We start from the raw sequence: 15,828 nt of genomic DNA, 5'->3' as shown, positions 1-15,828 counted from the left end.
CCTTTCATCATTTGCTCAAATTGTATGCCGAGAAAATAATCTAAGAAACTACACTATGTGAAGAAGAATGTGAGATCAGAATTGGAGGAAGCAACTATTAATTAGTAACTTGTAATATGCAGATGACACAGCCTTACTTGCGGAAAGCAAAGAGAACTTGAAGAATTTACTGATGAAGATCGATGATGACAGCTTTCAGTATGGATTATGCCTCAACATAAAACAAAAAATCCTTACAACTGGACCACTAAGCTACACTATGATAAATGGAGAAAAGAGTGACATTGTCAAGGATTTCACTTTACTTCGATCCACAATTAATGCCCATGGAAGCAACAGCCAAGAAATAAAAAATCATATTGCACTGACCAGATCTGCTGCGTAAGACCTCTTTAAAGTGTTAAAAAGCAAAGATGTCACTTTGAGGAAGAAGATGTTTCTGACCCAAGTCCCCTGGTGTTTTCAATCACTTCATATGCATGCAAAAGCTAGACAATGAATAAGGAAGACTGGTGTTGGTGGACAATAGTGAGTAAACCATGGACTGCCAGAACAACAAACAAAATCTATCTTGGAAGAAGTGAGGTTGTGAGACTTCGTCTCACCTACTTTGGGCATGTTATCTAGAGGGACCAGTCCCCGGAGAAAAGAGATCATGCTTGGTAAAAAACAAGTGCCTTCATGTTGTTACATTTCTTCAAGTTGGTTCTGACTCATAGCAGACCTGTATTAGGTTTCCTAGGAGTGACTGGCGTGTTTGAACCACCAATCATGTAGTTAACGGCACCAGACCAGGACTCCTGGTAAAGTAGTGGGTGAGTAAAAAAGAGAGACTCTCAGTGAGAGGGATTGACACAATGGCTGGAACAATGCCCTCAAATATAGTAGCAATGGTCATGATGCTATAGAGCCAGGCAATGCTGTCTTCTGTTTTACAGGGGTTTGCTCTGAGTTAGAACCAACACGACAGCACCTAACAACATCAAAAACAGAAGATAGAAATGGGAGCCTTTGTGACTGGTTTTGTTTTTCTGAGGAAGTGAAAATCTTCTAGAAGATTATTTTTGAGTAAATAGAAGGTAGTAGTATTTAATAGTTCATTTACTTTTGGGTTTAGTGCTTAAATCCATTTTATTGTTAGTAAATAAGAATCAGTTTACTTCTAGCTTTTACTAAGGAAACTTGGGGAATGTTAATGGATGCGTATTTGAGGTCCAATGTAAAGAAATAGGTCTGGAAATAAAAGGAAATGGAATAATTTTACCTTTCTTTTCTTTATAATTAATAGCAAGCAACTAGATTCTTCTGTATTTTACTTGAATTTTTATCTCTCCAGCAGGAAAAAGACTTTTTAGAGATGGGTACTATTTTATATGAGGAAATAGGCCAATTTGGGTGAGTAAGGTTTGAAAAGGGAGGGTGTAATGAATGCAGTGGTAGAAATGAAAGAAGATACTTTCATTAAAGTTATAACCATGCTTAACTTTTAGCATTATTGTGTTTCAGAATTTATGGTCCTTAAAGCCAAGTTAATCCAGGAACTTTTAAATTAAAAACATTAAGGTCTAAACGTAGTATTTAGTATAATCCATAATCTCCTATTAATTTTTCAGTTTACACAAAAGATGTTGGACAACTTCTACAATTTTGCTTCATCATTTGCTGTCTCTCAGGCCCAGATGACACCTAGTCCATCTGAAATGTTCATTCCGGCAAATGTGGTTCTGAAATGGTAATGGTGTCTTTTATATTCTAATACGAAAGTTTTTACTAACTGTATATGAGAGAGTTTTTAAAAGTATGTAGAAAAATGTGATTAAAAGAACGGATTTTTTCTCATGTGTGTGTGAGCCATGAATGTATTTCTTCTTTTGTGTGTAAGCATTCTTCTGTTGTGGACATGAGGATCATTGGTATATATTATAGGATTCAGTCAGGGAAGGGTCTCATCATAAACACTATGTTATTTAGTAACCAGTTTGAATTTATAAAGACAAGAAAATATGTTTGGAGTCTTGGTGTGGTGCTATAAGTTAACGCACTAGACTGCAAGGTCAGCAGTGCAAGCTTACCAGCTGCTCCTTGGAAATGTTATACAGGGTCGCTATGAGTCGGAACTGACTTAGTGGCACTTAACAACGACAACATTAAGGTGTGAGGACTCCTGGTGTGGCACTGTAGGATAAACACTGAACTGCAAACCACAAGGTTTGGCAGTTGAAACCCACCAGCTGCACCTTGAAAACCCTATATAGGGTCTCTATGAGTTGGAACTGACTCGATGGCACTTCACAACACAGCAACAACATTAAGGTGTGAAGGAGTCCTGGTAGTGTAATGAATTACAAGATGAACTGCTAACCACATTTTGAATCTACCAGTCGCTCCATGGGAGAAAGATGAGGCTTTTAGCTTCTGTAAGGATTTATAGCCTCAGAAACCCTATACAGGATCACTCTGAGTTGAAACTGACTCAGTGGCACACAACCACCACCACCATCACCACCATTAAGGCGTGGTGATGTAGGATAAGCACTGGATTGCTAACCACAAAATCTGCAGTTCAAACCCACCAGCTGCTACTCAGAAACCCTATGCAAGGTCACTGTAAGTCAGAACCATCTCGATGGCACTTAAAAACAATGCATTAAGGATCATGCATACTTTTATATTACGAAGTAGAAATAGTGTTTATGAGGCTTGAGATAGCAGTCTAAGAAGTTTCTTTTTTTAAATTTGGAAAGCTTTGATTTAAAAGTCAACATGTGTAGGGTATCAGAATAGTTATACTTCCCTGTATTTCAATGACTAATAAATCTATTTCCCCAACTTTGCCATGTTTCTGTTTATAGGTATTTCTTTTCATTTTCAATGTCCCAGTGGTGAGGAATGCATAGGGATAGTTTGTTGAGAAGTGGCAGCATGGCGTAGCATGGAGAACACTGGAATGTACTAGGTTTGAGCTTTGATGCAGTGCGCATTGTTTCCTTAAACAAATTAACCTATAGTCATCTAAGACATGAAGGAGGAAGAATTCAATTTCATCTTTTGTCTTAGGTCCCAAATTTGCAGAAAATAAACAAATGTATTATGATTTGTGGGAGGTAGAGAGGACTTGTAAGTTTTCTGTAAGTCAAAGCTGACCTGATAGCAGCTGACAACGTTATGATTTGTGTTCTGTTACAAGCTAATCAAACTGCTTTAAACGTAAATCACAACGCTTGTTAACTTTTTATGAGAATGCTTAAATTTTCAGGTGATCAGTTTTGCTTTTTTTTAATCTAAGCTTTTTATAAACAGTATCTACAGTTGTGTGTTGTTTTTGATAGATTTTAAAAGGTAAAGATTTGTAAACTTAAATAGGGTTTTTTCTTTTCTAGGTATGAAAATTTTCAAAGACGACTAACACAGAACCCTCTCTTTTGGAAAACATAATGATTTGAATAAAATAATTTTCAATGGATTCTGAAATTTGCCCTGTTTTGAAGATAAATGACTCCACTTAAAAGCATGAAGTCAAAAGAATCATGAAGTTTAAGTTTCAAAACTAGTGACTGATTGTGACGCTAAATTAAAATCTTTACAAAATTAAAAAATGAAAATGTTTATCATTAATGACTTTTCCTCCCTTAAGCTTAACACTATTTAGAAGCAAACTCTCTTGGCTGTGATTATTTTTTTTTTACTTAAAAATAAATAAAAAATTCACAATAGTGTATTACATGCCATTGTGTTTATAATCTTGCATTTATTTTTTTCAGTGGTTTCCTAGACTAGTTAACTTAAATTAATTGGAGATCTTTTTGAAAATCATCAAATAAAAATGTTTACATATAGAACAATTGTTTTCAAGGAGTATTTTGTAAGATTGTAAGTTTTTCAATGAACACAGGTCAATTAAAAAGTATCTGGTTGTGCTTTATGTCCTAGTACAAGAAGGTACTTACTGTTTTAAGACAATATCATTCTTTTTTATATAGATATGTAAAAGCTTTCATTCCCATGTAATGGTAATGAAAACATTCCTTCAAAATGACCAGTTACATCAGTATAACCTAGGGGCATTTGTGCATCCTGTTTAACCTAGAAATGCTGGCTACTTCAGTTATTAAGTAAGGGCATGAGTATTAAATATGTTATCCAGTTATATAAGATTATTATTCATGTTTCTAAAGTTAAGGATCTGGAAATAACAATGATACTGATACACTAAATCTGTAAGATTATAGCATAAAAATTCTAATCATTATAAATCTTTGAAAAAACATGATTATAATTCCATTTGTTAAACACTTTTTTTTGTAATAATGCATGATTTATGGAAACAATGACGACTTAATCAAAAAAGCCTTTATAGAAAGTTTAGACATTGTAAATAATGAAGAAAAAGCTCCTAGACTTTTGTAAGTTGTAATATTTTTACATGATGATACAATTAGGGAGAATTACAATATTATTAACTAATATATTTCAAGAATATGAAGTGAGCTTTTTTCTTGATGCAATTCTAAACCTCCATTCATAAATCAAATTTAATTAAAAGACAATTGTGTTTTAAGGCTTTGAATATTTTGCTTTCCTTCTTGTGTTACCATTGACTTATTTAAGTTAACATTTTTTGCCACCGAAATGTTTTACTTTAGAAGAGTAAAAAATGTAAAGCATTAGAAATTTTTGTTGCCCTGCCCACCCCCTTTTTGGAATTCTTGAGTTCTTTCTTTAAATTTATGTGAACTTTTAATATAAGCCAATTAGATACTTTCCTACAGATTTCAAGAGCTCTTATAATCTGATTTAAGGAGCCCTGGTGAATTGGGCCACTAACTGCTCCTCAGGAAAAAGATGAGGCTGTCTGCTCCAGTACATTTACAGCCTCAGAAACCCTATGAGCAGTTCTACTCTGTCCTATCAGACTCAGGAGTCCCTGGGCGGCACAAATGGAAAAGTGCTGATTACTAACTGAAAGGCTAGCAGATAGAACCAAACCTCAGGTATCTTGGAAGCAAGATCTGGTGATCTGCCTTGAAGACCCAATAGAGCACAGCTCAACTCTACACAGATGGGTGGTCTGTATGTTGGAATCGATTCAGTGGCAACTGGTATCTGGCTCATTCCTCTTAAAATAACTCTCAAATGAAAATCTTAATAATATCCATATTTTCCCCTACATGGCCACTTCTAATACAAACCTGCCTTTGATGAAGTTAAACCATTGAGAAAGAAGTGCAAGAATGAGTAAATAGAAGTTAGAGTTCTTAGGAAATAGTCTCAAGTTTAATTGCAGATGATCCCATGAGAAAACTGGCAAGTATTGCTTGCCTCCTGGCAAGGTAGAATATAAAGAGAATATTTCCCTCCTACAAATAATAGTGTTTCCACATGTAGGGTAAAGACTCAATGATAAACAGTTTGGCTTTATAAACTACCCGTGAACTGGAAAGCAATTATCCTTATGCTGTGTACTGGTATATTATGCAATTGTGTTCTAGCAATTTGCTGGGGGAGAGTTGAGGAAAAGGAGCTCTCAGCTGCTCACTGGAAGATGGTCAGTTTGATCCTCCCAGCTGCTCCATGGGAGAAAGATGTAGCAGTCTGCTTCTGTAATGATTATAGCCTTGGAAACCTTATGGGGCAGTTCTGTTCTGCCTTATAGGATTGATGAGTAGGAATTGACTCCTCATCAGTAGGTTTTGAATGGGTAGGGGTAGATCGTTTTTGCATTTGTCTACTCTAGAAATTTCATGTAAATGGAATCATAGTAATGTGTCTGGTTGATTTCACATAGCATTTTTTGTTTTTGTTTTTTAGAACAAAACACCTATAATACATGTGTTGGATGACAGGGTTGTTGTTAAGTGCTGTCCAATTGGTCCAACTCATAGTGACCCTGTATAGGGTTTCAGAGGAGTGGCTGGTGAGTTTGAACTGCCAACCCTGCAGTTCAAACTGACCTTGTGGTTCAGTGCATTATTCTGCAGTGCCACACCAGGGAGGGTGGTGGTGGTGGTGTGCTGTGGAGTGGGTTCTGACTCATAGCGACCCTGCATAGGGTTTCTGAGGCTGTACATCTTTACGGGAGCAGAAAGTCTCATCTTTATCCCGCAGAACAACTGATAGTTTCCAACTTCTGACCTTGAGGTTAGCAGCCCTACTTGTAACCACTACTCTACCAGAGCTCCTTGGATGGGAGGGAGGAGGGTTTATTTTCCTTTCCAGGCTTTGATTTTCCTCAAATAGAACTCCGATTCCTTGCCCTTTAGCACATAACCATTGGGTTGGCCACAGTGGTCTGCTCTTAGGAATGATACAAGAAGTTTACGCTGCTGGAACTGTACCTCCAGAAGACTGCTGATTTTTGCATTCTTTTTCTTTTCATCGTATTTTTTATGAGTTTTCTTTGATTGCTTTTTGTTTAGCATCTCTTCCTCTTCAGAAGTCAGTTTGGCTCCCTTCTTGCTACCCAGAGGCAATGCATAGTGGGACTCGAACCACAGCAGGTATAGTGTGCTGTCAGTGAGCATGATGCAATTCTTTATCAGAGTCTTGGTGCAGACCAGCTGATCATTGTATGCATTGTAGACAACATCAGTGATTCTCATTTTTCCAACTCAGAGCCCCAAGAGAAGTTCCCCACATCAAGCTTAGGCCCTCTTCTTGTTGCCTCCTCTCACATGGACTGTGTGTGTGCAGCAGGGTCCAATCTTAAGTGTTGGCAACCACATATCCCACCTATACTTCTGCATCTTATGGTTGGGCTTTCTCTTGCCCCTAGTCTTGTGGCACTTGTGCCTCTTGGTCTGGAAGATCCCTATCATTTGGCACAGGCTGGAAAGAGAACGTAGCAAAATATTTTGAAGGTTCATTCCTTGTAACCTGTATCAGAATGATTCTTCTATGGCTGAATATTCTATTATATGTATATACCACTTTTTGCTTATTCATGTTGATGGATAAATGGATTTCCACCTTTTCAGTACTTTGAATAAAGCTTTTATAAACATTGGTATAGAGTAACTGAATCTCTATTTTCAATTATTTTAGGTATATATTTAGGAATGGAATTGCTAGTTTACATATTGTTGAGGAACCACCAAACTCAAACTTTTTCTAGAGGTGGTACCACTTCACACTCCCACCTGTACAGAAGATCCAATTTCTCCACACCTTTTGTCAATACTTGTTATTTTCCTTTTAAAACTTAAAGCTAGCTAATAGGTATCCTTGGAAACCCTACCCAGGGTCGTTGTGGGTCAGAATTGACTTGATGGCACTTAACAACAACAATAATAGGTGTGAGGAGCCCTATTGTGGTGCTGTGAGTTAATGCACTGGACTGCAAAGCCAGTTTGAACCACAAGGTCGGAGGTTCAAACTCAACAGCCACTCCTTGGAAATTCTAAACAGGGTTGCTGTGGGTCAGAATCGGCTCGACGGCAACAATAGGTGTGAGGAGTCCTGGTGTGATGCTGTGGGTTAATGCACTGGACTGCAAAGTCAGTTTGAACTACAAGGTCAGAAGTCCAAGCTCACCAGCTACTTCTTGGAAATCCTTATACAGGTTTGCTATGGGTTGGAACCGACTCAACAGCACTTATCACCAAACAACAAATAGGTGTGAAGGAGTCTTGGTGTGGTGCTGTGGGATAAAGCACTGAACCACAGGTTGATTTGAAACTCAAGGTCAGTGTTTCAAATTCACCAGCCGCTCCTCAGAAACCCTATACAGGGTCCCTATGAGTCAAAACCTACTCCATGCACTTAACAACAACAACAATAGGTGTGAAGTATTGCAGTTTTGATTTGTATTTCCTTCATGAATAATGATGTTGAGCTTCTTTTCTTGCATTTATTGGGGAAAGATCTATTCATGCCCTTTGCCCATATTTTAATCGTGTTTCTATTTTTGTTGTAGAAGTTCTTCATACTAGGTATTAAATCTTTGTCACAAACATGATTGCAGTTGCAAATAATTTCTCCTGTTCTTTTCACTTTCTTGACAATGTCTATTGATTGATACACAAAAGGTTTAAATTTTGAATGAAGCCAGGATCTTAAAAAATGAAACACCTCTGTGGATCTTTGAGAATTGACTGTTAGGGCACTCTTTTAAGCATTGAACCTTGAGGTCAGCACAAGGTGAGAGCTCAAGATTTTTCTCAGGTCTTTCCTGAGTATGCGCCTTGGCCTGGACGTGTGTGGCTTTCTAAAGTCTCCCTTAAACACTTCTGAGATGCCTTAATTCCTCAAAGAAACTCCCCAGTTTTGCCTCCCAGCTCTCAGGCAGTCTTGTGTCAATCATACACTCAAGACAACTACAAGTTGCCATTCTTCTTACAGGGTTTAAGCAATGCTAGCTGATGATGTCACTCAGGTACTATTGTTTATAAAGTTCTATTTCTGGACACAGGAAAACATCTTAGACAAGAAGATATTTGACCTGGCCTAGGAGGTTAGGATGGTCAAGATTTCACCCACTAAAGATCTGCAAGATACTCAGATTCAGAAGAAACAACTTGAACAAAGGAGATTTACAGAAACAGCTGACTTCAATTTTAAATATGTTAAGTTTGAGGCTCATTTGTAAAATGAAGTGTGAAATGTAAAAATCATTGATGTTTAGTAAGAGCTACAGGTAAAAGCATAAGAGTGAGTTAATAAAAAACCATTAAAATATGTTTAATTAAGACTTTTTAAAGCCTTTTGGTTTTGGCTTTTACATTAATTTCACAATTCAAAAAGCTTATTTTTAGCATTTGAATAGAAAAGCATGTATATTTAAAAGTAAAAAAAACAACTATAACTTTAAACTTTTATTAGGCTGCTGTACATCTGTATGATTACTTTCTGACGTTAGCCCTGTGGTTTAAGATACTTTGATCAAGTTCTGAGCCAAATGGTTTACGTAGTTAATGATTTTTGTTCTTACTAATGCTTAAGGAAACAAAAGATACACCCAAGCATAACTGATCATTTTCTCAGGACCTAGCACCAGTTTCAGATCTGTTTTTTTAACCTTATATTACCATAAACTTCATCAAATACCTAAATGGCACCTAAGTCTGTTTCAACAAACTTTGATTCCCCTGAAACCTCAAATGAGGAATTCTGGTGGTACAATGGTTAAACACTTGGCTGCTAACCAAAAAGTTAGTGGTTCTAACTCACCAGTGATTCCATGGGAGAAAATTTCTGGTGATTTGTTCCCATAAAGATTACAGGGTAGAAAGCCTTCTAAGGCAGTTCTACTTTGTCACATGGGGTTCCTCTGACTTAGAATCGACTCAACAACAAAACTTCAAAAACAGACTTCCAGGGCAAGAAGACAGACTAGGCAGCCCCTCTGCAACAAAGACATGAGAGACCTGGAACCCTGAGTTTTAGAAGATAGGTCAGAGGTGGATTGAGTTCCAACTGGAAGAGGAAACTGAACAGAAATGGTGAGAAATGAAGAAAGCATTTGAACTATAGGCTGGCCTGGAGCAACATGACATCTTGAGCTTTCACAAGTTGCTATAGATACAGTGGCTTGTAGGCACAAGATGCAGCTGGAAATTGGCAGCAAGAGCAGTGCAGTGTTCCCTTGTTCCCATGCCTTCCTGGTAGCCAAGGGCATGGCTGGTCCCCGCCTTCTCCAACCCAGCAGGCAGTGGCATGCCCTCCTGCACAGCCTCTGGTCTGCCTGGGGTTGGGTGCAGGGAGCATCACCCCTGCTTCTGGAGGTATGTGAACCCGTTCTGAGATAACACTGCACAAACAGTAAGTAGAGAACTGCATCCACACTTCCAGTGATGAAAGCCTGAGAATACAATATATGATCAACAACTAAATACAGATACAGGGACACCACAATATCTCAGAGAAAACAGACAATTTCAGATTACTTGAAGAAACAAGACAGAGTGCCTCAACAAATAACCAAAATACAAAGTCATAAAACATAACACCAGAAATTATATCAGACCTACTTGATTAAAGAATTTAAATGAATAATATTTAGGTACCTTCAATGGATTGAGAGAATGATGGAGAAAACTGCAGATGAAATAAAGTAAAACACAGACAAAACTTTAGAAGAATTCAGGAAAATATTATAAGAACTGACAAATGAAAAAAATTGGAAACCATACAAAAATAGCAGTTAGAAAGCCAGAAAATTAATACTAAGACTTCAGGAATATATAATACATGAAAGAGCAAAGGAGTAGAATTGAATCAATGGAAGGCCAAATTAACTAGCTTGAAGACAAATCTCTCAATAGTCATCTACCAGAACAGGAGTGGGGAATTACCAGCCTGAGAAATCATTTAGTCTGGCCCTGCCAAGGTAGCCATCATGTTGCTAAGTGCTGTCAAGTCGGTTCAACTCATAGCAACCCCGTACAGGGTTTCAGAGGAGCAGCTGGTAAGAAGTTTGAACCTCCAACCTTGCTGTTCAAACTGACCTTGTGGTCCAGTGCGTTATCCCACAGTGCCACACCAGGACTCCAGCCATCACATTAGGGGTGAGTTAATCAAATGACCAAATATAGTAGCTAATTTTTAAGTTGATAATTTTATGACTGGACTTCCAGAAAAGGAAGAGAACAAAACAAAACAGAAAATTGTCCAAGAGTTGTTGGAAGAAAAGTTCCCTAACATTATGAAAGATGAGACGATAGCCATTCAAGAAGTTGAAGTAACTCCAAACAGTATAGACTCCAAAGAAAATCACCAACATAGATTATAGTCAAACTTTTCAAAACCAAAAACAAGGAAAGAATTCTGAGAGCAGCGCAGGAAAAAAGAAAAGTTATCTACCAAGGAGAACCATTAATACCTTTAAGTTCTGATTTCTCAGCAGAAACCATTCAGGCAAAAAGACAATGGGATGACATATGTAAAACTCTGAAATGAAGCAATTGCCAACCAAGAACCATACAAAAGTGTCCCTCAAATATGATGGTGAAATCAGGGCATTTTCAAATAAGCAGGAATTAAAAGAATTTGTAAAAACTAGGCCAGGTTTACAAAAAATACTGGGTTTTTGGAGAGAAAACCAATAGTAACAGATGACAATCTGAAATTAACATACATGACAGTGTTATCCAGAACTCCTAGATGTAGATGAATTCAAAGTAAAACAAACCTTGTTGTGTGCCGTGGAGTCGGTTCTGACTCATAACGACCCTGTACAGGATTTCCGAGGCTGTAAATCTTTACGGAAGCAGAAAGCCTCATCTTTCTCCTGCGGAACTGCTGGTAGTTTTGAACTGCTGACCTTGTGGTTCGCAGCCCGATTTGTAACCTCTATGCTACCAGAGCTCAAGACTGAAAATAGGGAACCAAAGATACTAGTTTGGAACAACAAAAAAAAAACACAAAGTAAAAAGAAGGAATATTGCAGAACTTCCAAATGAAGAGGAAATCAAGGCAATTTCAAGAATAAAATTAATTAATCAATAAAAATAAATGTAGCCCTAATGTGCTGGACTATAAAGTCAGTTTGAACTACAAGGCCAGCAATTCCAGTTCACCAGTCACCCCTTTGAAACCCGATACAGGGTCACTATGGATAGGAACTGACTTGTTGGCACTTACCAACAACAAAACTAGACCAAGCCTTATTGCTAGCCTAGCCCAGCCCCTACCCCTAACAGTAACCCTAGTCCTAACAATAACCTTAGCAATAAAGTCCTAGGCCTACTCTAGACCTAGCCGTAGTCCTAACCATAACTCCTTACTCCTACCTCCCCACCACCTGAAATGAAAACAAAACAAAACCCCACAAAAACATCAAATAACAAAGCAGTTAGATAAAGCATTCAATTGAGAATCGGTAACTGTGGGTATATTCTTGGGTACAATCTATTTATTTTCTAGTGTTAACGCTTTCACAGTGTCTTTCTGAGAATGGGGAAAGCCCAGGGAGTCAGAAAGAGAATCACCCTCCTAACTTGCTCACTAATACTTTTCATCAGTTGTGATCCATAGTGAGGGGAGGCCGGTTAGTGGTCATGGAGTAGGACTCTGCTTCTCTGTTCCAAATACATTCCTGTCTCTGAATAAACACTAGGACCTTTAGAGAACATTAAGCAGTTCTTACCCAACTGTTCAAGGATCTCTGGTAGCATAGTGGTTACGAATTGGGCTGTGAACCGTAAGGTCAGCAGTTCAAAATTACCAGCAGCTCCGCAGGAGAAAGATGAGGCTTTCTGTTCCCATAAAGATTTTTATCCTCGGAAACCCTGTATAGAATTGCTATGGGTCGGAACTGACTCAACGGCACTTAACAACAACAACAACCAACTGTTCAAGTGAGTATCAGAAAGTCATATGGTGCCCACAGACAAGGAGTTGTCATCAGCCTCTAGTCTAGTTAACTCTCCCCTGCCTTGCACAAGACAGAGAAGGGCCCCAGTGCATAAACTATCAGATGAGAGGATATGTCATGGGATCCACTTGTCTGCCACAGAATGAACACATTGCAGCCCTGGTTTCTTTTGTGTCTAATAAATTCTCTTTTTTGATATACCCATTGACTGTATGCATGAGTTCTTTGTTTCTCCATTTGTCTCTAGGGAGGAAAGCTCTGTAAAAGAGGAATAAGAGGAGGACATTGAGGGCTTCCCAGCTATAACTGTTTTCTCCTAAAGTAGCTCAAATGTGCTGTTATGAGGATTAATTTTCATTCCAGGATTACTCCCTCTAATCTACATTAGAAAATTCCCATTTACATTGACAGAGAACTTCCAGAGGTTCAAGCCGGATTCAGAAGAGGCCATGGGATGAGAGATATCATTGCTGATGTATGTTGGATCTTGGCTGAAAGCAGAGAATACCAGAAGGATGTTTACCTGTGCTTTATTGACTACACAAAGGCTTTCAATTGTGTGGATCATGACAAGCTATGGACAACATTGCGAAGTATGAGTATTCATGAACACTTAATTGTGCTCATAAGGAACCTGTATATGGACCAAGAGGCAGTTGTTCAAACAGAACATGGGAACACTGGATGGTTTAAAATTAAGAAAGGTGGGCGACAGGTATGGTATTCTTTCACCATATTTATTCAACCTGTATGCTGAGTAAATAATCCTAGAAGCTGGATTATATGAAGAAAAATGTGGCATCAGGATTGGAGGAAGACTTATTAACAACCTGCAATATGCAGATGATACAACCTTGCATACTGAAAGTGAAGAGGACTTTAAATGTTTACTGATTAAGATCAAAGAGCACAGCCTTTGGTATGGATTGCATCTCAGTGTGAAGAAAACAAAAATCCTCACCACTGGACTAATAAACAACATTCTTATCAACGGAGCTCTGGTAGCGTAGTGGTTACGAATCGGGCTGTGAGCCGCAAGGTCAGCAGTTCGAAACTACCAGTGGTTCCGCAGGAGAAAGATGAGGCGATCTGCTCCTGTAAAGATTTACAGCCTCGGAAACCCTGTACAGGGTTGCTATGAGTCGGAACCGACTCCACGGCACTTAACAACAACAATCAACGGAGAAAAGTTGTCAAGGACTTCATTCCTCTTGGATCAATTATCAACTCTCATGGAAGCAGCAGTCAAGAAATCAAATGAAATATTGCATTCGGCAAATCTGCTGCACAAGACCTTTTTAAAGTGTTGAAGAGCAAAGATGTCAGCTTGAGGACTAAGGTGTGCCTGACCCAAGCCATGGTATTTTCAATAACCTCATACATATGAGAAAGCTGGACAGTGAATAAGGAAGACCATAGAAGAATTGATGCTTTTGAGTTATTGGAGGAGACTATTGAAAGTGCAATGGGCTGCCAAAAGAATCAACAGATGTGTGTTGGAAGAAGGGCAGTTTTTGAGTTATGGTGTTGGAGGAGACTATTGAAAGTGCCATGGGCTGCCAAAAGAACCAATAGATGTGTGTTGGAAGAAGGGCAGCCAGAGTGCTCCTTGGAGGCCAGGATGGCCAAACTTTGTCTCTCATACTCCGGACATATTGTCAGGAGGGACCAGTCACTGGAGAAGGATATCATGTTTGTTAAGGTGGAGGGTCAGCGAAAGAGAGGAAGACCCCCAGCAAGATGGACTGGCAAAGTGGCAGCATTGATGGGCTCAAGTGTAGCAACAATTGTGAGGTTGGTCCAGGACCGGACAGTGTTTCATTTATTGCACATAGGATCACTATGAGTCGGTACTGACTTGATGACACTTAACAACAATAACTATTGGCATTGCCCTTTGCTATTTTTTTCATTTGCAAAAATCCTCACATTAATTGATACCACTCTGAGTTATGTGACTAACCAAAACCAGGATTTGAATGTTTCCCTTTAATCCTCAAATTTATTCCCTGATAATGGAGTTGTTGTTGTTGTTGTTAAGTGCCACTGAGTCGATTCCAACCCATTGTGACCCTGCAATAGGGTTTTCAAGGAGCGGCTGGTGACTTTGAACTGAAAACCTTGAGGTTCAAACTGACTTTGCAGCCCAGCACATTAACCCACAATGCCACACCAGGACTCCAATGATGGAGTAGTACGAAGGATTGCTTCATTTTATGCCACCACATTAGTCTGATGCTTAGTAGTTTTACAAACTTGTAAACAGGTAAGGACACAGATATACTCAAGTAACTTAAACAGGAAGGAATTTACTAGACAGCACTAGGGGGCATTCAGAGTGACGGAGTCACGAAGGGTACATTTTTCACATTTCCCCTAGAAAGGAGAGTCCTTTTCTTCTACTGACCAAGAATGACTGTTGTTGTTGTTAAGTGCTGTCGAGTTGGTTGCAACTCAGCAATCCTATGTAGGGTTTTCAAGGAGTGAATGGTGGATTTGAACTGTCAACCTTGCAGTTAACAGTCTAATGCTTATCCTATAGCACTACCTCAGACTGACTAGGAGACACAAAGTTTTACATGTGAACGAAGGTTTATTAATGGAAGGTTATAAAAAGATTGTGAGGAAGTAGAGAGGGCATAGGTAACGCTAGCCAAATAAGGAGATATCTGGGATTATAAAGGGTCCAACACAGGGAAAGGTAATTTATACATATTCATCAGAGGAGTGGAAAGTTCCATGATATGGCCCATGTAGGCACACACAAGCAAAACTAAACAAAATGAAACTCAAAGTAAAACATGTTGGGTCTAGTTCACAGAACTCATTTTGGAATGTGCTAAAAGCCACCACTCGTCTGTCAGTTTGTTGTACTGAGGTGGTTTGTGAGTTGCTGTAATTCTGACAGCTATGCCACCGGTATTTTAAATAACCAGCAGGGTCACCCATGGTGGACAGGTTTCAGATGAGCTTCCAGACAAAGACAGACTAGGAGGAAAGAGTGACGGACAACTTCTGAATATTTAGTCACTGAAAACCTTATGAATAGCAGAGAAACACTGTCAGATATAGTGCCAGAAAATGAGCCCCTCAGGTTGAAAGGCATTCAAAATGCGACTGGGGAAGAGCTACCTCCTCAAGGTAGAGTTGACCATGATGACAAGAATGGAGTAAAGCCCATGGGAGAAAAGCCCGGGACCTTCATTTGCTGATAGGGCATAACACAATATGAAGAGAAACAGCTGTAAACATTCATTGAAAATTGGAACAAGGAATGTATGAAATATGGATCTGGGAAAATTTGAAGTTGTCAAAAAAGAAATGGAATCCATAAACATCAATAGCTGATGTTAGCTGAAATGGACTGGTATTGGCCATTTTGAATCTGACAACTATAAGGTTTATTATGCCAGGAATGACAAATTGAAGAGGAATGGTGTTGCATTCATTGTCAGAAAGAACATATCCAGATCAGTCATGAGGTACAATGCTGTGACAGGATAATTTCCATGCACCTA

At 38.7% G+C, this 15,828-nt stretch overlaps 1 protein-coding gene and 1 pseudogene across 1 annotated transcript in view; one reads left to right on the top strand and one right to left on the bottom strand.

The window, feature by feature from the left end:
* LOC102839951 (chromosome unknown open reading frame, human C11orf73) overlaps positions 1–3,463 on the top strand; it is a 64,586-nt gene extending 61,123 nt beyond the window's left edge. The window contains exons 4-5 of the mRNA XM_006864955.1: positions 1,614–1,732; positions 3,381–3,463. Coding sequence (XP_006865017.1) covers positions 1,614–1,732; positions 3,381–3,435 — 174 coding nt within the window. The 3' untranslated portion in view covers positions 3,436–3,463. The remainder of the gene's footprint in view (positions 1–1,613; positions 1,733–3,380) is intronic.
* A 2,737-nt stretch (positions 3,464–6,200) lies between these two features.
* LOC102835442 lies at positions 6,201–6,815 on the bottom strand (annotated as a pseudogene).
* Between the last annotated feature and the right edge of the window lie 9,013 nt (positions 6,816–15,828).

Source organism: Chrysochloris asiatica, unplaced genomic scaffold, assembly GCF_000296735.1.
Source record: "Chrysochloris asiatica unplaced genomic scaffold, ChrAsi1.0 scaffold00074, whole genome shotgun sequence".
NCBI classification, from domain to species: Eukaryota; Metazoa; Chordata; class Mammalia; order Afrosoricida; family Chrysochloridae; genus Chrysochloris; species Chrysochloris asiatica.
The sequence above is the reverse complement of the archived record's forward strand: the minus strand, read 5'-3'. Positions and strand labels throughout refer to the sequence as shown.